The sequence below is a fragment of the Phyllobates terribilis genome, unplaced genomic scaffold (assembly GCF_046119375.1).
Source record: "Phyllobates terribilis strain yellow unplaced genomic scaffold, ASM4611937v1 Scaffold_12__6_contigs__length_324123572, whole genome shotgun sequence".
Classification (NCBI taxonomy): Eukaryota; Metazoa; Chordata; class Amphibia; order Anura; family Dendrobatidae; genus Phyllobates; species Phyllobates terribilis.
In genome coordinates, this window is record NW_027362772.1 from 310,658,190 (window position 1) to 310,680,911 (window position 22,722).

Here is a 22,722-nt window from a genome sequence, read left to right on the forward strand (position 1 = left end):
CGGGAGTCCGAGGGAGGCAGGGAGGGAGGACACGGGAGTCCGAGGGAGGGAGGGAGGACACGGGAGTCCGAGGGAGGGAGGACACGGGAATCCGAGGGAGGGAGGACACGGGAGTCCGAGGGAGGGAGGGAGGACACGGGAGTCCGAGGGAGGGAGGGAGGGAGGACACGGGAGTCCGAGGGAGGGAGGGAGGACACGGGAGTCCGAGGGAGGGAGGGAGGACACGGGAGTCCGAGGGAGGGAGGACACGGGAGTCCGAGGGAGGGAGGGAGGGAGGACACGGGAGTCCGAGGGAGGGAGGGAGGACACGGGAGTCCGAGGGAGGGAGGGAGGACACGGGAGTCCGAGGGAGGGAGGACACGGGAGTCCGAGGGAGGGAGGGAGGACACGGGAGTCCGAGGGAGGGAGGACACGGGAATCCGAGGGAGGGAGGACACGGGAGTCCGAGGGAGGGAGGGAGGACAAGGGAGGGAGGGAGGACAAGGGAGGGAAGGAGGACACGGGAGTCCGAGGGAGGGAGGGAGGACCCGGGAGTCTGAGGGAGGGAGGGAGGACACGGGAATCCGAGGGAGGGAGGACACGGGAGTCCGAGGGAGGGAGGGAGGGAGGACGAGGGAGGACACGGGAGTCCGAGGGAGGGAGGGAGGACACGGGAGTCCGAGGGAGGGAGGGAGGACAAGGGAGGGAGGGAGGACGCGGGAGTCGGAGGGAGGGAGGACGCGAGAGTCGGAGGGAGGGAGGACGCGAGAGTCGGAGGGAGGGAGGACGCGAGAGTCGGAGGGAGGGAGGACGCGAGAGTCGGAGGGAGGGAGGACGCGAGAGTCGGAGGGAGGGAGGACGCGAGAGTCGGAGGGAGGGAGGACGCGGGAGTCGGAGAGAGGGAGGGAGGACGAGGGAGGGAGGGAGGACATTCTCTTGATCATTTGAGGGAGCTGAATGTAGTTTTCCAGAAATAACCTAATATTCTTATTGTAATGTAGGTAGCGTGCCCCTTTAGGCTGCTGCCCGTCCTGCCTGCTCCCGGTGTGTAATACTGTGTGTAATTCTGATTCTTCACAGGTCTATGTGTCTTATGACTACGGGAAAAGCTTTAGCAGAATATCTGACAAGTTTCGATACCCGTCTGACGGCAGCAGAGCTCCCACCGTGGCCCAGTTCTTTCACAGCCCTGTGGATAACAAGCGGGTAACGCGGAGTCTGCGGCCCACCTCCTGGATTGGGGGTGACCTGGGGACGACCCCCATATAGAATATAATGTGGAAACAGCACAGGGGGCGACATGCGTTCTTGTGTGGAGAGAGTGGCGCGGCACACGGTGACGCCGCTTTCTCCCGTGTCCGTATCAGGTTGTGCAGTAAATAATCCTTGTGGTAGTAAAGTCTCCGCCACGCAGGCGTTCACGCAGTTTAAAACTTAACGTTTTTCTGATTGCTTCTTGCTTTCAATGAATGAGTAAGAATCTCACAGATGAGGATTTGTTACCATTGCATCTAAACAATGCTCTGAGCTAAATACATCAGCAACACAAGTCTCCTATTCTGACATTTGTTACAGTGTGTCAGTGCAGGTACATGTAATAGTTTACAGTCCAGAGTTTAGCAAGAGGAGATGATCATAATGGTGACAAACAGAAACAAAGTATTCCAGAGCAGTGCCGATCCTTTCCCCTGAGCCCCCCCGTGTCCAGACCCTTAGTGACACCTTTCTTGTGTACTTTTCTGGCCCTGACTCTTCTTTCTTTCGTTCCAGTACATCTTTGTTGACGCTGACGCCAACTACCTGTGGATCACGACAGATTTCTGTGTTACGGTGAAGGTGTTTTCTATTCCCTTTAAGCCGACGGATCTCCTCCTGCACAGCAATGACAGCAACCTGGTGCTGGGGTACGACAAGCTGCACCCCAACAAGCAGGTGAGGCGTAATGGCGTGAAAAGCCGACGTCTGACCACATTAGGAGAAAACCCCAGTGGGTCCGTGGGCAGATGTGGGGGGGTGCAGTTCATCTATCACTGGTCGGGGTTGAACTGCACCCCACATCTGCCCACTGAGCTTTTCTCCTAATATGCCCCTGATGAACCCCAATGAAAAAGGGGGCGAAACGCGTTGGGACAAAAAGATCATCTATGACAATATTCAGATAAGTCGCTCCCTGATTTCTGTCCTAAGTGCTGTAGTTACCTACATCTATTCACATTGCATTTATATTGGATTAAATATGGATGCACTTTGTTAGACTGGTATACGGGTGTACGAATAGTATACATTGGTCTGTTCATTCATCAAGAGCACGGTTAGATAAATGCCGTGGAGATTTTAAAGGTACAGGGGTCCTTTAATGTTTTCTCTGATGACGGTTTTGGACCTGAGAAGTAGCATTTAGGACCCTTTTTTTTTTTGGATAACCTCCTCTGATATGTGAGGATTTGACCCTTCATCAGTGCAGTTAACCCGAATCTGAACAGCGACTTGTTTTATCTGAATTCATGTAGTATCTATTGTGTATATGTGTGTAAGTCTGATCAGGGGGATTGAGGGAATGCCGACGTCGAGCGGGGGCGCCGGGTGCCAACCTCCGCAGTCAGGCAAGGAACAGACTTAAAGGGACCGCTTAGGAAAATCTGTTGTAAAATGGGTCCAGACTTTGACCTGCTCACAGCCGAGGATAATCCTCCATGAGCGAAACACATCAGCAGCACAAATCTCTGTTGTGCTGAGTTTGTTACAATGTGTCAGCGCAGGAGCAATGGCCTGTGCTGTGAGTGATATGAGGTCCGGACGGTTTGTCAGTTTTCGGATGTAAATAAGAACATCTTTTTTTCAGCTTTGGAAGTCTGAAGACTTTGGGCAGACGTGGATAATGGTTCAGGAGCACGTCAAGTCCTTCTACTGGTAGGTGCCGCAGCGTCCACGCCCCGCCGTCACTAACCGGACCCATAAAACATAAGTCCGTGTCTTTTGTCATCTGCAGATCTGAATGATAATTGTTCATGAATTTTATAAATATGACAAAATTAAAGTCACTTTCTTTTTTGTGCCGGCCCTTTAATTAATCAAGCTGTTTAAAAAAAGTTTTTTGATCTAAAATGTGTCAAGTTAGGAATGAACAATGCTGTGGCCGTGGTAACGCTGATCATTGTATCACGGCCGGCATGTGATCTCGGGGGGTCACCCGATGGAGGACGCAGATCTGCCCGGCACCATGGTGGGGAATGTCATGTGTGGTCTTCTCCCCTCAGGGGCTCCGCGCCTCTGGACAAAGCAAACACTGTTTACGTGGAACGCCACGAGCCCCGGGGCACCTCCACCGTCCTGCGCAGCACCGATTACTTCCAGTCTCGTGACAGCACAGAGCTGATTATCGAGGACGTGGACGGCTTCCAGCTCCGGGACAATTACATGTTCGCCACCAAGACCACGGTAAGCGCCTCCGCGAGCAGACACGGTGCTGCCGGAAGCAGATACATTGTAGCTACAAGGTAAGGGATACATGGCAACTGCAGGATTGCTGTAGGGTCAACAATACTTTACACACTAAACCCAATCCTACAGCTGCTATATGTCGCGTCCTCGATCCTACAGCTATGTCGCGTCCTCGATCCTACAGCTATGTCGCGTCCTCGATCCTACAGCTATGTCGCGTCCTCGATCCTACAGCTATGTCGCGTCCTCGATCCTACAGCTATGTCGCGTCCTCGATCCTACAGCTATGTCGCGTCCTCGATCCTACAGCTATGTCGCGTCCTCGATCCTACAGCTATGTCGCGTCCTCGATCCTACAGCTATGTCGCGTCCTCGATCCTACAGCTATGTCGCGTCCTCGATCCTACAGCTATGTCGCGTCCTCGATCCTACAGCTATGTCGCGTCCTCGATCCTACAGCTATGTCGCGTCCTCGATCCTACAGCTATGTCGCGTCCTCGATCCTACAGCTATGTCGCGTCCTCGATCCTACAGCTATGTCGCGTCCTCGATCCTACAGCTATGTCGCGTCCTCGATCCTACAGCTATGTCGCGTCCTCGATCCTACAGGTGCAATTAAGGCTACATTGTAGCTGCCGGACCGGGTTTAGGGTGAAGAATTGAAGATGTGGAATAGCTGTAGGATCGGGTGTAGAATTGAAGATGTGGAATAGCTGTAGGATCGGGTGTAGGATTGAAGATGCGGCATAGCTGTAGGATCGGGTGTAGAATTGAAGATGCGGCATAGCTGTAGGATCGGGTATAGGATGGAAGATGCGGCATAGCTGTAGGATCGGGTGTAGGATTGAAAATGCGGCATAGCTGTAGGATCGGGTATAGGATGGAAGATGCGGCATAGCTGTAGGATCGGGTGTAGGATTGAAAATGCGGCATAGCTGTAGGATCGGGTATAGGATGGAAGATGCGGCATAGCTGTAGGATCGGGTGTAGGATTGAAGATGCGGCATAGCTGTAGGATCGGGTATAGGATGGAAGATGCGGCATAGCTGTAGGATCATGTGTAGGATTGAAGATGCGGCATAGCTGTAGGTTTAGGATGCGGGATTGAAGATGCGGCATAGCTGTAGGATCGGGTGTAGGATTGATGATGCGGCATAGCTGTAGGATCGGGTGTAGGATTGAAGATGCGGCATAGCTGTAGGATCGGGTATAGGATGGAAGATGCGGCATAGCTGTAGGATCGGGTGTAGGATTGAAGATGCGGCATAGCTGTAGGTTTAGGATGCGGGATTGAAGATGCGGCATAGCTGTAGGATCGGGTGTAGGATTGAAGATGCGGCATAGCTGTAGGATCGGGTGTAGGATTGAAGATGCGGCATAGCTGTAGGATCGGGTATAGGATGGAAGATGCGGCATAGCTGTAGGATCGGGTATAGGATGGAAGATGCAGCATAGCTGTAGGAGCGGGTGTAGGATTGAAGATGCGGCATAGCTGTAGGATCGGGTGTAGGATTGAAGATGCAGCATAGCTGTAGGAGCGGGTGTAGGATTGAAGATGCAGCATAGCTGTAGGATCGGGTATAGGATGGAAGATGCGGCATAGCTGTAGGTTTAGGATGCGGGATTGAAGATGCAGCATAGCTGTAGGATCGGGTGTAGGATTGATGATGCTTCATAGCTGGAGGATTGGGTGTAGGATTGATGATGCGGCATAGCTGGAGGATCGGGTGTAGGATTGATGATGCGGCATAGCTGTAGGATCGGGTGTAGGATTGAAGATGCGGCATAGCTGTAGGATCGGGTATAGGATGGAAGATGCGGCATAGCTGTAGGTTTAGGATGCGGGATTGAAGATGCAGCATAGCTGTAGGATCGGGTGTAGGATTGAAGATGCAGCATAGCTATAGGATCGGGTGTAGGATTGATGATGCTTCATAGCTGGAGGATTGGGTGTAGGATTGATGATGCGGCATAGCTGTAGGATCGGGTGTAGGATTGAAGATGCAGCATAGCTATAGGATCGGGTGTAGGATGGAAGATGCAGCATAGCTGTAGGATCGGGTATAGGATTGAAGATGCAGCATAGCTGTAGGATCGGGTGTAAGATTGAAGATGCAGCATAGCTATAGGATCGGGTGTAGGATTGATGATGGGGCATATCTGCAGAATCGGGTTTAGGGTGTAGGATCGAGGTTGTGGCATAACTATAGGATCAGGTTTAGGATGTAGGATTAAGGATACGGCATGGCTGTAGGATCAGGTTTAGGGTTGCTGCAAATCACATTATTACGTTAGATTTGAGATTTCAGCACAGGCCGATGGGATTTTGGAGACACGGTTTACATGGAGCTGCAGGGTCGGCTCTGTGTATCAGTATATTCCTGCACGCTCTGCTTTGGGTCTCCTTGTCTAGTATGGAGCCCATAAATCCACATGACCCGTGTGGCCCCGACCTCGGAAGAATGAGGAAGCGGCTGTTGCAGAATATCTGCTGTCACTTTGTTACTTTATTCCACAGAAATCGGCTGAGAACTTTGTATATTGAGGCTGCGGGTCAGACGGCCGTAATACCCCTCCCCCGCATGTTTATATACACAGCGAGACATGGGGTCAGGTCCTGGGTTACACATAGTGAAGATGTAACAGAAAGCAGAAAAACGAACACCACTCTGATTACATAGAGCCTATGGACCATAGATCTTCATGGGAGCTGTGTACACAAAACGAGAGAAAGGCCTTAATCTACACCCTGTATTCTACTCCACCTGATGTGAACAAAGTGAGTGCAGCTCTGGAGTATAATAAAGGATGTAACTCAGAATCAGTAATGTAATGTATGTACACAGTGACTGCACCAGCAGAATAGTGAGTGCAGCTCTGGGGTATAATACAGGAGGTAACTCAGGATCAGTAATGTAATGTATGTACACAGTGACTGCACCAGCAGAATAGTGAGTGCAGCTCTGGAGTATAATACAGGATGTAACTCAGGATCAGTAATGTAATGTATGTACACAGTGACTGCACCAGCAGAATAGTGAGTGCAGCTCTGGAGTATAATACAGGAGGTAACTCAGGATCAGTAATGTAATGTATGTACACAGTGACTGCACCAGCAGAATAGTGAGTGCAGCTCTGGAGTATAATACAGGATGTAACTCAGGATCAGTAATGTAATGTATGTACACAGTGAGTACACCTGCAGAATAGTGAGTGCAGCTCTGGAGGATAATACAGGATGTAAGTCAGGATCAGTAATGTAATGTATGTACACAGTGACTGCACCAGCAGAATAGTGAGTGCAGCTCTGAAGTATAATACAGGAGGTAACTCAGGATCAGTAATGTATGTACACAGTGACTGCACCAGCAGAATAGTGAGTGCAGCTCTGGAGTATAATACAGGATGTAATTCAGGATCAGTAATGTAATGTATGTATACAGTGACTGCAGCAGCAGAATAGTGAGTGCAGCTCTGGAGTATAATACAGGATGTAACTCAGGATCAGTAATGTAATGTATGTACACAGTGACTGCACCAGCAGAATAGTGAGTGCAGCTCTGGAGTATAATACAGGATGTAACTCGGGATCAGTAATGTATGTACACAGTGACTGCACCAGCAGAATAGTGAGTGCAGCTCTGGAGTATAATACAGGATGTAACTCAGGATCAGTAATGTAATGTATGTACACAGTGACTGCACCAGCAGAATAGTGAGTGCAGCTCTGGAGTATAATACAGGATATAACTCAGGATCAGTAATGTAATGTATGTACACAGTGACTGCACCAGCAGAATAGTGAGTGCAGCTCTGGAGTATAATACAGGATGTAATTCAGGATCAGTAATGTAATGTATGTATACAGTGACTGCAGCAGCAGAATAGTGAGTGCAGCTCTGGAGTATAATACAGGATGTAACTCAGGATCAGTAATGTAATGTATGTACACAGTGACTGCACCAGCAGAATAGTGAGTGCAGCTCTGGAGTATAATACAGGATGTAACTCGGGATCAGTAATGTATGTACACAGTGACTGCACCAGCAGAATAGTGAGTGCAGCTCTGGAGTATAATACAGGATGTAACTCAGGATCAGTAATGTAATGTATGTACACAGTGACTGCACCAGCAGAATAGTGAGTGCAGCTCTGGAGTATAATACAGGAGGTAACTCAGGATCAGTAATGTAATGTATGTACACAGTGACTGCACCAGCAGAATAGTGAGTGCAGCTCTGGAGTATAATACAGGAGGTAACTCAGGATCAGTAATGTAATGTATGTACACAGTGACTGCACCAGCAGAATAGTGAGTGCAGCTCTGAAGTATAATACAGGAGGTAACTCAGGATCAGTAATGTATGTACACAGTGACTGCACCAGCAGAATAGTGAGTGCAGCTCTGGAGTATAATACAGGATGTAATTCAGGATCAGTAATGTAATGTATGTACACAGTGACTCCACCAGCAGAATAGTGAGTGCAGCTCTGGAGTATAATATAGGAGATAACTCAGGATCAGTAATGTAATGTACAGTTATATGAAAAAGTTTGGGTACCCCTATTAATCTTAAGCTTAATGTTTTATAAAAATTGGTGTTTTTGCAGCAGCTATTTCAGTTTGGTATATGTAATAACTGTTGGACACAGTAATGTTTCTGCCTTGAAATGAGATTTATTGTACTAACAGAAAATGTGCAATCTGCATTCAAACAAAATTTGACAGGTGCATAAGTATGGGCACCCTTATCATTTTCTTGTTTTAAATACTCCTACCTACTTTTTACTGACTTACTAAAGCACTTTTTTTGGTTTTGTAACCTCATTGAGCTTGGAACTTTATAGCCAGGTGTATTTTATCATGAGAAAAGCTACTTAAAGTGGCCACTTGCAAGTTGTTCTCCTGTTTGAATCTCCTCAGAAGAGTGGCATCATGGGCTCCTCAAAACAACTGTCAAATGATCTGAAAACAAAGATTATTCAACATAGTTGTTCAGGGGAAGGATACAAAAAGCTGTCTCAGAGATTTAACCTGTCAGTTTCCACTGAGAGGAACATAGTAAGGAAATGGAAGAACACAGGGACAGTTCTTGTTAAGGCCAGAAGTGGCAGGCCAAGAAAAACATCAGAAAGGCAGAGAAGTATGGTGAGATCAGTCAAGGACAATCCTCAGACCACCTCCAGAGAGCTGCAGCATCAACTTGTTGCAGATGGTGTCACTGTGCATCGGTCAACTATACAACGCATTTTGCACAAGGAGAAGCTGTATGGGAGAGTGATGCGAAAGAAGCCGTTTCTGCAAGCACGCCACAAACAGAGTCGGCTGAGGTATGCAAAAGCACATTTGGAGAAGCCAATTTCTTTTTGGAAGAAGGTCCTGTGGACTGATGAAACCAAGATTGAGTTGTTTGGTCATACAAAAAGGCGTTATGCATGGCGGCAAAAAAACACAGCATTCCAAGAAAAACACTTGCTACCCACAGTAAAATTTGGTGGAGGTTCCATCATGCTTTGGGGCTGTGTGGCCAATGCCGTCACCGGGAATCTTGTTAAAGTTGAGGGACGCATGGATTCCACTCAGTATCAGCAGATTCTTGACAATAATGTTCAAGAATCAGTGACAAAGTTGAAGTTACGCAGGGGATGGATCTTTCAGCAAGACAATGATCCAAAACACCGCTCCAAATCTACTCAGGCATTCATGCAGAGGAACAATTACAATGTTCTGGAATGGCCATCCCAGTCCCCAGACCTGAATATCATTGAACATCTGTGGGATCATTTGAAGAGGCTGTCCATGCTCGGCGACCATCAAACTTACAGGAACTGGAATTGTTTTGTAAAGAGGAATGGTCAAAAATACCTTCATCCAGGATCCAGGAACTCATTAAAAGCTACAGGAAGCGACTAGAGGCAAAAGGAGGATCTACTAAATATTAATGTCACTTTTCTGGTGAGGTGCCCATACTTATGCACCTGTCAAATTTTGTTTGAATGCAGATTGCACATTTTCTGTTAGTACAATAAACCTCATTTCAAAGCAGAAACATTACTGTGTCCAACAGTTATTACATATATCAAACTGAAAGAGCTGCTGCAAAAACACCAATTTCTATAAAACATTAAGCTTAAGATTAATAGGGGTGCCCAAACTTTTTCATATAACTGTATATACCCAGTGACTGCACCAGCAGAATAGTGAGTGCAGCTCTGGAGTATAATACAGGATGTAACTCAGGATCAGTAATGTAATGTATGTACACAGTGACTGCACCAGCAGAATAGTGAGTGCAGCTCTGGAGTATAATACAGGATGTAACTCAGGATCAGTAATGTATGTACACAGTGACTGCACCAGCAGAATAGTGAGTGCAGCTCTGGAGTATAATACAGGATGTAACTCAGGATCAGTAATGTAATGTATGTACACAGTGACTGCACCAGCAGAATAGTGAGTGCAGCTCTGGAGTATAATACAGGATGTAACTCAGGATCAGTAATGTATGTACACAGTGACTGCACCAGCAGAATAGTGAGTGCAGCTCTGGAGTATAATACAGGATGTAACTCAGGATCAGTAATGTAATATATGTACACAGTGACTGCACCAGCAGAATAGTGAGTGCAGCTCTGGAGTATAATACAGGATGTAACTCAGGATCAGTAATGTAATGTATGTACACAGTGACTGCACCAGCAGAATAGTGAGTGCTGCTCTGGAGTATAATACAGGATGTAACTCAGGATCAGTAATGTAATGTATGTACACAGTGACTGCACCAGCAGAATAGTGAGTGCAGCTCTGGAGTATAATACAGGATGTAACTCAGGATCAGTAATGTAATGTGTGTACACAGTGACTGCACCAGCAGAATAGTGAGTGCTGCTCTGGGGTATAATACAGGATGTAACTCAGGATCAGTAATGTAATGTATGTACACAGTGACTGCACCAGCAGAATAGTGAGTGCAGCTCTGGGGTATAATACAGGATGTAACTCAGGATCAGTAATGTAATGTATGTACACAGTGACTGCACCAGCAGAATAGTGAGTGCAGCTCTGGAGTATAATACAGGAGGTAACTCAGGATCAGTAATGTAATGTAAGTACACAGTGACTGCACCAGCAGAATAGTGAGTGCAGCTCTGGAGTATAATACAGGAGGTAACTCAGGATCAGTAATGTAATGTATGTACACAGTGACTGCACCAGCAGAATAGTGAGTGCAGCTCTGGGGTATAATACAGGAGGTAACTCAGGATCAGTAATGTAATGTATGTACACAGTGACTGCACCAGCAGAATAGTGAGTGCAGCTCTGGAGCATAATACAGGAGGTAACTCAGGATCAGTAATGTAATGTATGTACACAGTGACTGCACCAGCAGAATAGTGAGTGCAGCTCTGGAGTATAATACAGGATGTAACTCAGGATCAGTAATGTAATGTATGTACACAGTGACTGCACCAGCAGAATAGTGAGTGCAGCTCTGGAGTATAATACAGGAGGTAACTCAGGATCAGTAATGTAATGTATGTACACAGTGACTGCACCAGCAGAATAGTGAGTGCAGCTCTGGAGTATAATACAGGATGTAACTCGGGATCAGTAATGTAATGTATTTACACAGTGACTGCACCAGCAGAATAGTGAGTGCAGCTCTGGAGTATAATACAGGATGTAACTCAGGATCAGTAATGTAATGTATGTACACAGTGACTGCACCAGCAGAATAGTGAGTGCAGCTCTGGAGTATAATACAGGATGTAACTCAGGATCAGTAATGTAATGTATGTACACAGTGACTGCACCAGCAGAATAGTGAGTGCAGCTCTGGAGTATAATACAGGATGTAACTCAGGATCAGTATTGTAATGTATTTACACAGTGACTGCACCAGCAGAATAGTGAGTGCAGCTCTGGAGTATAATACAGGATGTAACTCAGGATCAGTAATGTAATCTATGTACACAGTGACTGCACCAGCAGAATAGTGAGTGCAGCTCTGGAGTATAATACAGGATGTAACTCAGGATCAGTAATGTAATGTATGTACACAGTGACTGCACCAGCAGAATAGTGAATGCAGCTCTGGAGTATAATACAGGATGTAACTCAGGATCAGTAATGTAATGTATTTACACAGTGACTGCACCAGCAGAATAGTGAGTGCAGCTCTGTAGTATAATACAGGATGTAACTCAGGATCAGTAATGTAATGTATGTACACAGTGACTGCACCAGCAGAATAGTGAGTGCAGCTCTGGAGTATAATACTGAATGTAACTCAGGATCAGTAATGTAATGTATGTACACAGTGACTGCACCAGCAGAATAGTGAGTGCAGCTCTGGAGTATAATACAGGATGTAACTCAGGATCAGTATTGTAATGTATTTACACAGTGACTGCACCAGCAGAATAGTGAGTGCAGCTCTGGAGTATAATACAGGATGCAACTCAGGATCAGTAATGTAATCTATGTACACAGTGACTGCACCAGCAGAATAGTGAGTGCAGCTCTGGAGTATAATACAGGATGTAACTCAGGATCAGTAATGTAATGTATGTACACAGTGACTGCACCAGCAGAATAGTGAATGCAGCTCTGGAGTATAATACAGGATGTAACTCAGGATCAGTAATGTAATGTATTTACACAGTGACTGCACCAGCAGAATAGTGAGTGCAGCTCTGGAGTATAATACAGGATGTAACTCAGGATCAGTAATGTAATCTATGTACACAGTGACTGCACCAGCAGAATAGTGAGTGCAGCTCTGGAGTATAATACAGGATGTAACTCAGGATCAGTAATGTAATGTATGTACACAGTGACTGCACCAGCAGAATAGTGAATGCAGCTCTGGAGTATAATACAGGATGTAACTCAGGATCAGTAATGTAATGTATTTACACAGTGACTGCACCAGCAGAATAGTGAGTGCAGCTCTGGAGTATAATACAGGATGTAACTCAGGATCAGTAATGTAATGTATGTACACAGTGACTGCACCAGCAGAATAGTGAATGCAGCTCTGGAGTATAATACAGGATGTAACTCAGGATCAGTAATGTAATGCATGTACACAGTGACTGCACCAGCAGAATAGTGAGTGCAGTTCACTCGCTCTCTCTCCCTCTCTCTCCCTCCCTCTCTCTCCCTCCCTCTCTCTCCCTCCCTCTGTCTCCCTCCCTCTGTCTCCCTCCCTCCCTCTCTCTCCCTCCCTCTTTCTCTCTCCCTCTCTCTCCCTCCCTCTCTCTCCCTCCCTCTCTCTCCCTCCCTCTCTCTCCCTCCCTCTTTCTCTCTCCCTCCCTCTCTCTCCCTCCCTCTTTCTCTCTCCCTCCCTCTCTCTCCCTCCCTCTCTCTCCCTCCCTCTTTCTCTCTCCCTCTCTCTCCCTCCCTCTTTCTCTCTCCCTCTCTCTCCCTCCCTCTCTCTCCCTCCCTCTTTCTCTCTCCCTCTTTCTCTCTCCCTCTTTCTCTCTCCCTCTTTCTCTCTCCCTCTTTCTCTCTCCCTCTTTCTCTCTCCCTCTTTCTCTCTCCCTCTTTCTCTCTCCCTCTTTCTCTCTCCCTCTTTCTCTCTCCCTCTTTCTCTCTCCCTCTTTCTCTCTCCCTCTTTCTCTCTCCCTCTGATATAGGCTGTATCTTCTCGGTCACTTTGTCTTCTGGCCTCATTCCTCGTCCTCATTCCTCGTCCTCATTCCTCGTCCTCATTCCTCGTCCTCATTCCTCGTCCTCCTCGGTGATTGATGGCGCTCTCGTCTTCTGCTCCTTCTTTTCAGCACTTGTTGGGCAGTCGGGATCAGTCCTCGGTGCAGCTCTGGGTTACAAGCGTAAAGCAATGCAGTCTGCGCAGTTTATAACCAGACACCCGATCACAGTAAGTCGCCCGTGTGTCGGTGATAGATTATAGAAAATTCCTTTAATCTGTCATTTGATATTCCAGAAATGTAGCAATATAAAATGAACGTATCTTCCTCTCTCCTGTCCAGGAATATTACATCACTGACGTCTCCGAGGATCAGGTGTTTGCATGTGTCAAGCAGAGCAACAATGTAACGAACCTGTACATATCAGAGGTGGAGGGCCTGCGCTTCTCGCTGTCCCTGGAGAACATCTTGTACTTTAATCCTGGAGCCGGGAAGGAGACGCTAATCAGGTACCGGGACATTTAAGGAGCATGTGAGCCGCCAGCACCGCGACGCCCGCTGAGATCTGCCGTCAGTGAAGCAGCCATTGTCTCCAGCTCCTCAATACCTCTTGTAGTGAACCAGTGCTAGTGTTCACACAGCTGAGGGTTTGTTGCAGCAGCAGTATAGGCAGCGGCACAGAGTTACTCATACGCTGCTGATTGTAACTTCGTCTTCAGGTTTCTGGAGAACGAGCCGTTTGCCGACATTCACCGTGTGAAAGGCGTGAGAGGAGTGTACATCGCCAACACCGTCACCGGGCCTCTGTCCAAGGAGAACGTGGCCTCTGTCATTACTTTTGACAAAGGAGGGACATGGGAGTATCTCCTGGCCCCGGGGTACAGCGGTTTTGGGGACACTGCTCGCTGCATGGTGAGTTGTCACAGTGTGTCGGTTCATTATAACGGCCGGTTGTGTCCTGCTCCGATACGCCGTGTCCTGCTCCGACACACCGTGTCCTGCTCCGACACACCGTGTCCTGCTCCGATTCGCCGTGTCCTGCTCCGATGCGCCGTGTCCTGCGCCGATAACGTCGTGTCCTGCTCCGATGCGCCGTGTCCTGCGCCGATAACGTCGTGTCCTGCTCCGACGCGCCGTGTCCTGCTCCGACGCGCCGTGTCCTGCTCCGACGCGCCGTGTCCTGCTCCGACGCGCCGTGTCCTGCTCCGACGCGCCGTGTCCTGCTCCGACGCGCCGTGTCCTGCTCCGACGCGCCGTGTCCTGCTCCGACGCGCCGTGTCCTGCGCCGACGCGCCGTGTCCTGCCCCGACGCGCCGTGTCCTGCCCCGATACACGAGGGTTACAGACTCGCTCCTATTGCAGAACTCCAAGGAATGTCAGCTGCACCTGGCGCAGCCGCTCAGTCAGGTGATCGCGCAGGGACGGGTCATGCCCATCGTCTCCAAGGAGTCAGCGCCAGGGTTAATAGCCGCCACAGGTAAGAGTCGTACAGTGTTTAGTGATCAGAGGTTTTTCAGTAATTTTTTTTATTTTGTTGCGTTACCATAATAATGACTAATGTACACTGCGTTTTGTTTTATTGTTTTTTTTGCGCGTTACATATAATTGTTTTTGCCTTTCTAGGCTCGGTGGGCAAAGATACTGTCCGTAAAATTAACCTGTACACGTCCAGCACTGCGGGGGTGAGGTGGAGAGAGGTAATGTCATCTCCTGGTTGTCCCAGTCCTCATTCCCAGCTTCTCGCCTTCCTCGCTGCTTATTCCATATTATGTCCCATTTTTGCAGTCGCTCCTTGGACCACATTTTTGCACTTGGGGCGACCATGGCGGTGTGCTGGTGGCGATCGCACAAGGAGTAGAAACCAACCAGTTAAAGTACGGCCTGATCCGAGGGTCTGTCCTTCACGTTAGAGCTTTTCTGTAGCGTTGATTTTTCCTTTTCTCCCTTGATTTTTGCAGGTACAGCACAAACGAAGGGGAAACCTGGAAAACCTTTAACTTTTCAGACATCTCGCTGATCGTGTATGGATTACTGACGGAGCCCGGGGAGAAGAGCACCGTGTTCACCATCTTTGGCTCCTATGTCCATAAGGGCCACAGCTGGGTTATATTACAGGTCAACGCCAGCGATGTTCTTGGTGAGGACCTCTGTAGAGCGCTGGGTTTGGGTTCTCTTTCTATAAGGTCCTGAGTTTTCTGGATTGCTTGGTATTGTGCATGGGCTACTGGGCTCCCTAAGGGGATATTCCCAAAATTATCAACTACGGTGGGTGATTTGCTGGGTCCAAACACTGATCCTGAGAGCGGGGTGATGAAGGTCCCTCTTTGGAATGGAGCGCTGGCCGCATAAAGCCGTGCGTGACCACCACTGCACTCTAAAGGGCTTATCAGGGTCCTGATGTTGGGATTATTGGGGTCCCACCCAAAACGATCAGAAAGTTACCACCTATCCTGTTGATAGGTCTGGATTTTTAATGTTAGGAATAACCCCTTTAATGGTGCCTAATGTGCCATTCGGGGGCTGGAAAAGGCTCATCACTTCTTCCAACCATCGAACAGAACCATCCGGACGATAGGACCAGTGCCGGCATCACGCATTCATTGTACTTTGTTTTTTCTGCAATCTTCCCCACCTCTCTATTCTTATTTTTCGCCCTTGGGCTATTGAGGGCAATAACTGTTCAACCCATAAGATCCTGAGGTTGTAGCACTGCAGCACAAAGCCTCTTGTTACCTCTTTTGCAGTATACACTTTTTTTTGCAACTGTTTCTTAGACTGGCCAGATGCCATGGCTTCCCTCTGGACCGTGGCCACGGCATCCCTCTGGACCGTGCCCACGGCATCCCTCTGGACCGTGCCCACGGCATCCCTCTGGACCGTGCCCACGGCGTCCCTCTGGACCATGGCCACGGCGTCCCTCCACTCTGGACCGTGGCCACGGCATCCCTCCACTCTGGACCGTGGCCACGGCGTCCCTCCACTCTGGACCGTGGCCACGGCGTCCCTCCACTCTGGACCGTGGCCACGGCGTCCCTCCACTCTGGACCGTGGCCACGGCGTCCCTCCACTCTGGACCGTGGCCACGGCGTCCCTCCACTCTGGACCGTGGCCACGGCGTCCCTCCACTCTGGACCGTGGCCACGGCGTCCCTCCACTCTGGACCGTGGCCACGGCGTCCCTCCACTCTGGACCGTGGCCACGGCGTCCCTCCACTCTGGACCGTGGCCACGGCGTCCCTCCACTCTGGACCGTGGCCACGGCGTCCCTCCACTCTGGACCGTGGCCACGGCGTCCCTCCACTCTGGACCGTGGCCACGGCGTCCCTCCACTCTGGACCGTGGCCACGGCGTCCCTCCACTCTGGACCGTGGCCACGGCGTCCCTCTGGATAGTGGCCACTCCTGTGCAAATGTGGACCTGAAAGCCGGCCCAGATGCTGCATGTTATATTTACCTAATTTTCATGGGGCTTTATAAAAGTGCAGCCGAGAGCAGGTAAAGGGTTAAACACAAATCTATAATATAACGGGGGATGCGTCCCTCTGTCTGAAGCCTCTATAGGCCGCGCATGCGCAACGTGCAGTCTGGCTCCAGACAGAAGAACGCATGGAGCCGTTAAAGGTAAGAGGAGTTTATGGCGCCGGAGATCGCGGTATGGGTACACACTGAACGCATACCGCGATCTCCGGCGCCATACTTGCATACTTTCCTGACCGGGAGGAGCGTTGCCGCGGCTCCTCTCTTCGCCGGAGACCGGGGCAGGAGTGAGACGTTGGATATGCGCATAGCACTATACGGCGCCATTTTACTGAAGACACATTTGCAGTGTGTCTTAAGCAAAATGGTGCCGGACAGCGCTGCTCCGGTGCCGCTCTCCTCCCCCGGCCTCCGGCAGAACAGGACGCAGCAGCGCTGGAGTACAGAGAAGAAAGGTGAGTATAACTGTTTATTTTTTTGTACGTGTGCAGCGTGAAAGGGATGAGGGGGCCACACATACCAGGATTGGGGGGGATGAGGGGTACCACACATACCAGGATTGTGGGGTGAGGGGACCATGCATACCAGGATTGGGGGGTGAGTGGACCATGCGTACCAGGATTGGGGGGTGAGGGGGCCACACATACCAGGATTGGGGGGTGAAGGGGCCACACATACCTGGATTGGGGGGTGAGGGGGCCACACATACCAGGATTGTGGGGTGAGGGGACCATGCATACTAGGATTGTGGGGTGAGGGGATCATGCATACCAAGATGAGGGGTACCACACATACCAGGATTGGGGGGTGAGGGGACCATGCATACCAGGATTGGGAGGTGAGGGGACCATGCATACCAGGATTGGGAGGTGAGGGGACCATGCATACCAGGATTGGGAGGTGAGGGGACCATGCATACCAGGATTGGGGGGTGAGGGGACCATGCATACCAGGATTGGGGGGTGAGGGGACCATGCATACCAGGATTGGGAGGTGAGGGGACCATGCATACCAGGATTGGGGGGTGAGGGGACCATGCATACCAGGATTGGGGGGTGAGGGGACCATGCATACCAGGATTTGCGGGGTGAGGGGTACCACACATACCAGGATCGGGGGGTGAGGGGTACCACGCATACCAGGATTGGTGGGTGAGGGGTACCACACATACCAGGATTGGGGGCTGAGGGGACCATGCATACGAGGATTGGGGGGTGAGGGGACCATGCATACAAGGATTGGGGGGTGAGGGGACCATGCATACAAGGATTGGGAGGTGAGGGGGTACTACACATACCAGGATTGGGGGGTGAGGGGTACCACACATACCAGGATTGGTGGGTGAGTGGACCATGCATACAAGGATTGGGAGATGAGGGGACCACGCATACCAGGATTGGGGGGTGAGGGGACCATGCATACCAGGATTGGGGGGTGAGGGGGTACCACACATACCAGGATTGGTGGGTGAGGGGACCATGCATACAAGGATTGGGGGGTGAGAGGACCATGCATACCAGGATCGGGGGAGAGGGGTGCCATGCATACCAGAATAGGGATGAGGGGTACCATACATACCAGGATTGGGGATGAGCGGTACCATGCATATCAGGATTGGGGTGAGGGGTTTCACGCATACCAGGATTGGGGGTGAGGGGTGCCACGCATACCAGGATTGGGGGTGAGGGGTGCCACGCATACCAGGATTGGGGGTGAGGGGAGCCAGGCATACCAGGATTGGGGGTGAGGGGTGCCAGGCATACCAGGATTGGGGGTGAGGGGAGCCAGGCATACCGGGATTGGGGGTGAGGGGTGCCACGCATACCAGGATTGGGGGTGAGGGGAGCCAGGCATACCAGGATTGGGGGTGAGGGGTGCCAGGCATACCAGGATTGGGGGTGAGGGGAGCCAGGCATACCGGGATTGGGGGTGAGGGGTGCCATGCATACCAGGATTGGGGGGTGAGGGGAGCCATGCATACCAGGATTGGGGGGTGAGGGGAGCCATGCATACCAGGATAGGATGGTGGGGGCAGCACAAATACCAGGAGGGGGGGCAGCACATACCAGCATGGGAGACCATAAAAATGCTCGCCACCCAGGCGTAGAACGGGTTCAATAGCTAGTAAATCTATATGAACATTTGCGCTCTCGCTCCGGTTCTGCTCCGGCACCGTCATTCCCATGGTCCCAGCCGGTCTCCATTTCGGTCAGTCACGGGACCGGTCCCAGCCACTGATTGGCTTCGGTGGTCACGGGATGACGTCTGGCGTGTGATCGAGGGGAGACGCGCAGAATAGCTGAGTATTGAAAAAGTGACTATAAGTTGTTGTTTTTTTTTTTGTTTTTTTTTTCAATTTAACCCCTTCCCTGCTTTTGGCTGTAATATTTTTGAAACGTTGGAAAAACTTTTTAAGGATAAAAATATTTGGCGCATAGAGAAATCTGCGGCGCCGGGGTTTATTATAATTCCTGTTAAGTTACTGCAAAAAAGCGAAGCACAGCACATGACTGCCGAGAGCGGTTTCCATAATAGTCCTGTGCCGGATTAACAGGGCAGTCCTGACGTCCGGCGCTGAAGATGATGTTGATGTCACCATTGAGCTCTGCTGCCATCACTCGGTCCAGTGCCGCCATGCTTATTTCACAGCGCTGTCGCTGGGGCGTCCCCATGCTACGTGTAAGCTCCGGTGTGTACATCTGATTTGTCCGATAATCCGGCACCACCGCTTCTCTCTTCGTCCTCCAGGCGTCCCCTGCACTGACAATGACTACAAGCTCTGGTCTCCGTCCGATGAACGAGGCAACGAGTGCTTGCTGGGAAGCAAAACCGTCTTCAAGAGGCGGACGCCGCACGCCACCTGCTTCAACGGCGAAGACTTCGACCGGCCGATCACAACCTCCAACTGCTCGTGCACCAGACAAGACTTCGAGTGGTAGGGGGCGCTCTGAAGGGATTTACCGCTGCTGTCAGTTTGCAGCGGGGTGGGGGTGGGGGGATATTGGAGACAGTCAGCAATTGGTGCAGTTTTAAGGATCCTTTTAGATCACTTGTCTCCAAATCTGTGGCTCTGCTGCCAAACTACAACTCCCAGCATGCCCTGAGAGTCGGCATCCGCCCCGGATGATTTCCTCCTGTGCTGCAGGCGCTGCAGTCGGATGCGCCTCTTCCTTAGCTGGAATCCTTTATCTCGCCAGTGATTACGGCTTTAAGCTGAATCAAGATCTCCGCTCTGAAGTTTGTGTTCCTGACCCAGAATTCGCAGGAAGCCTGTACCTCATCCCCTCGCCGTGTCCGGTGAGAACGACGTACAAGAGGTCCCGAGGGTGAGCGCATCTCGTGTGGTCTGACGCCGTGCACACCCATTAATATGTATTTTAGGCCTTAGAATCTAGACGTGACCTTTTTATCTAATTTTTTTTTTTCTACTTTTACTGTTTTTTTTTTTCTAATTAATGGCAATAATTTTTTTTTTTTTTGTCTTTCTACCGAGACAGAGATTTTTTTTTTTCTTAAATTTTTTTGCGCATTTTTACCTAATGTGGTGCAACTTGCAAAAAAAATTAAAATAAAATAATCAGCCCCGTCATATTATTTATTTTTTTTAGATTTTTTTTTTTTTTTTTTTTTTACAAAATAAAAAAAAAGTGTCAGGGCCGAGAGCTATGATCGGAAAGGCGTAAACTGCCCCAAAATGCGTCAAATCTTAAGATCAATGCGCCTAATGAATGTCAGCGATTCTCCTCGCTTTAGTTACCGCAGGATTTCTGGAGACACGTGTTCTGGAGGAGACGTGGCGGCTCGGCTGGACGGAGAGGACGTCCCGTGTCCCGTGGGAGGTAATTGACATCGGTATTTTCCCCCCATTGTCACAAGTTCTTGAGATGAGATGGGGGCCCCGATAAGCGTGTCCTGCCCCTTTAATTTGCCTGATATACGGGAGACCCTGGAGAACGTTGTTTCTGCCGTCTCATCTGACGAGCGTCTCATGTCCCTTCTGTCCTTCATCCTAAAGAGGAGAATGAGTTTGTTCTGTACGCCATGAGGAACGCCATCTACCGGCATGACCTGTCCTCCGGGGTCAGCGAGGAGCTGCCGCTGAAGGGTCTGCGGGGGGCTGTAGCCTTGGACTTCGACTACGAAAGTAATTGTTTATATTGGGCCGACGTCACCCTGGACATCATACAGGTAACGCCACCCCCAGGGCTGCACCGGTAGTGCGATACCAGAGCGTAATAACAGCCGGGAAGCTACAAAGTGTTTCTTATCTCACAGCGACTCTGTCTGAATGGCAGCTCCGGGCAAGAAGTCCTCGTCAAAAGTGGCCTGGAGACTGTGGAGTCCTTGGCGTTTGACCCTCTGAGTCAGCTGCTTTATTGGGTCGATGCTGGAATCAAAAAAATTGAGGTACGAGATGATATCACAATCCTGTATTATACCCCAGAGCTGCACTCACTATTCTGCTGGTGCAGTCACTGTGTACATACATTACATTACTGATCCTGAGATACATCCTGTATTATACTCCAGAGCTGCACTCACTATTCTGCTGGTGTAGTCACTGTGTACATACATTACATTACTGATCCTGAGTTACATCCTGTATTATACTCCAGAGCGGCACTCACTATTCTGCTGGTGCAGTCACTGTGTACATACATTACATTACTGATCCTGAGTTACCTCCTGTATTATACTCCAGAGCTGCACTCACTATTCTGCTGGTGCAGTCACTGTGTACATACATTACATTACTGATCCTGAGTTACCTCCTGTATTATACTCCAGAGCTGCACTCACTATTCTGCTGGTGCAGTCACTGTGTACATACATTACATTACTGATCCTGAGTTACATCCTGTATTATACTCCAGAGCTGCACTCACTATTCTGCTGGTGCAGTCACTGTGTACATACATTACATTACTGATCCTGAGTTACCTCCTGTATTATACTCCAGAGCTGCACTCACTATTCTGCTGGTGCAGTCACTGTGTACATACATTACATTACTGATCCTGAGTTACATCCTGTATTATACTCCAGAGCTGCACTCACTATTCTGCTGGTGCAGTCACTGTGTACATACATTACATTACTGATCCTGAGTTACCTCCTGTATTATACTCCAGAGCTGCACTCACTATTCTGCTGGTGCAGTCACTGTGTACATACATTACTTACATACATTACATTACTGATCCTGAGTTACATCCTGTATTATACTCCAGAGCTGCACTCACTATTCTGCTGGTGCAGTCACTGTGTACATACATTACATTACTGATCCTGAGTTACATCCTGTATTATACCCCAGAGCTGCACTCACTATTCTGCTGGTGCAGTCACTGTGTATATACATTACATTACTGATCCTGAGTTACCTCCTGTATTATACCCTAGAGCTGCACTCACTATTCTGCTGGTGCAATCACTGTGTACATACATTACTGATCCTGAGTTACCTCCTGTATTATACTCCAGAGCTGCGCTCGGTATTCTGCTGGTGCAGTCACTGTGTACATACATTACATTACTGATCCTGAGTTACTTCCTGTATTATACTCCAGAGCTGCACTCACTATTCTGCTGGTGCAGTCACTGTGTACATACATTACATTACTGATCCTGAGTTACATCCTGTATTATACCCCAGAGCTGCACTCACTATTCTGCTGGTGCAATCACTGTGTACATACATTACTGATCCTGAGTTACCTCCTGTATTATACCCCAGAGCTGCGCTCGGTATTCTGCTGGTGCAGTCACTGTGTACATACATTACATTACTGATCCTGAGTTACATCCAGTATTATACTCCAGAGCTGCACTCACTATTCTGCTGGTGCAGTCACTGTGTACATACATTACATTACTGATCCTGAGTTACATCCTGTATTATACTCCAGAGCTGCACTCACTATTCTGCTGGTGCAGTCACTGTGTACATACATTACATTACTGATCCTGAGTTACCTCCTGTATTATACTCCAGAGCAGCACTCACTATTCTGCTGGTGCAGTCACTGTGTACATACATTACATTACTGATCCTGAGTTACCTCCTGTATTATACGCCAGAGCTGCACTTACTATTCTGCTGGTGGAGTCACTGTGTACATACATTACATTACTGATCCTGAGTTACATCCTGTATTATACTCCAGAGCTGC

The 22,722-nt window shown here is 49.3% G+C and overlaps 1 protein-coding gene across 1 annotated transcript in view; it reads left to right on the forward strand.

Moving 5' to 3' along the window:
- Nucleotides 1-22,722, forward strand: part of SORL1 (sortilin related receptor 1) — a 265,489-nt gene that overhangs the window by 37,789 nt on the left and 204,978 nt on the right. The window contains 17 exon segments of the mRNA XM_073657402.1: nucleotides 1,060-1,185; nucleotides 1,750-1,911; nucleotides 2,822-2,889; nucleotides 3,237-3,417; nucleotides 13,207-13,252; nucleotides 13,255-13,304; nucleotides 13,417-13,583; nucleotides 13,794-13,986; nucleotides 14,437-14,551; nucleotides 14,698-14,771; nucleotides 14,860-14,948; nucleotides 15,033-15,211; nucleotides 19,298-19,484; nucleotides 19,747-19,875; nucleotides 20,303-20,388; nucleotides 20,565-20,737; nucleotides 20,825-20,956. Coding sequence (XP_073513503.1) covers nucleotides 1,060-1,185; nucleotides 1,750-1,911; nucleotides 2,822-2,889; nucleotides 3,237-3,417; nucleotides 13,207-13,252; nucleotides 13,255-13,304; nucleotides 13,417-13,583; nucleotides 13,794-13,986; nucleotides 14,437-14,551; nucleotides 14,698-14,771; nucleotides 14,860-14,948; nucleotides 15,033-15,211; nucleotides 19,298-19,484; nucleotides 19,747-19,875; nucleotides 20,303-20,388; nucleotides 20,565-20,737; nucleotides 20,825-20,956 — 2,157 coding nt within the window.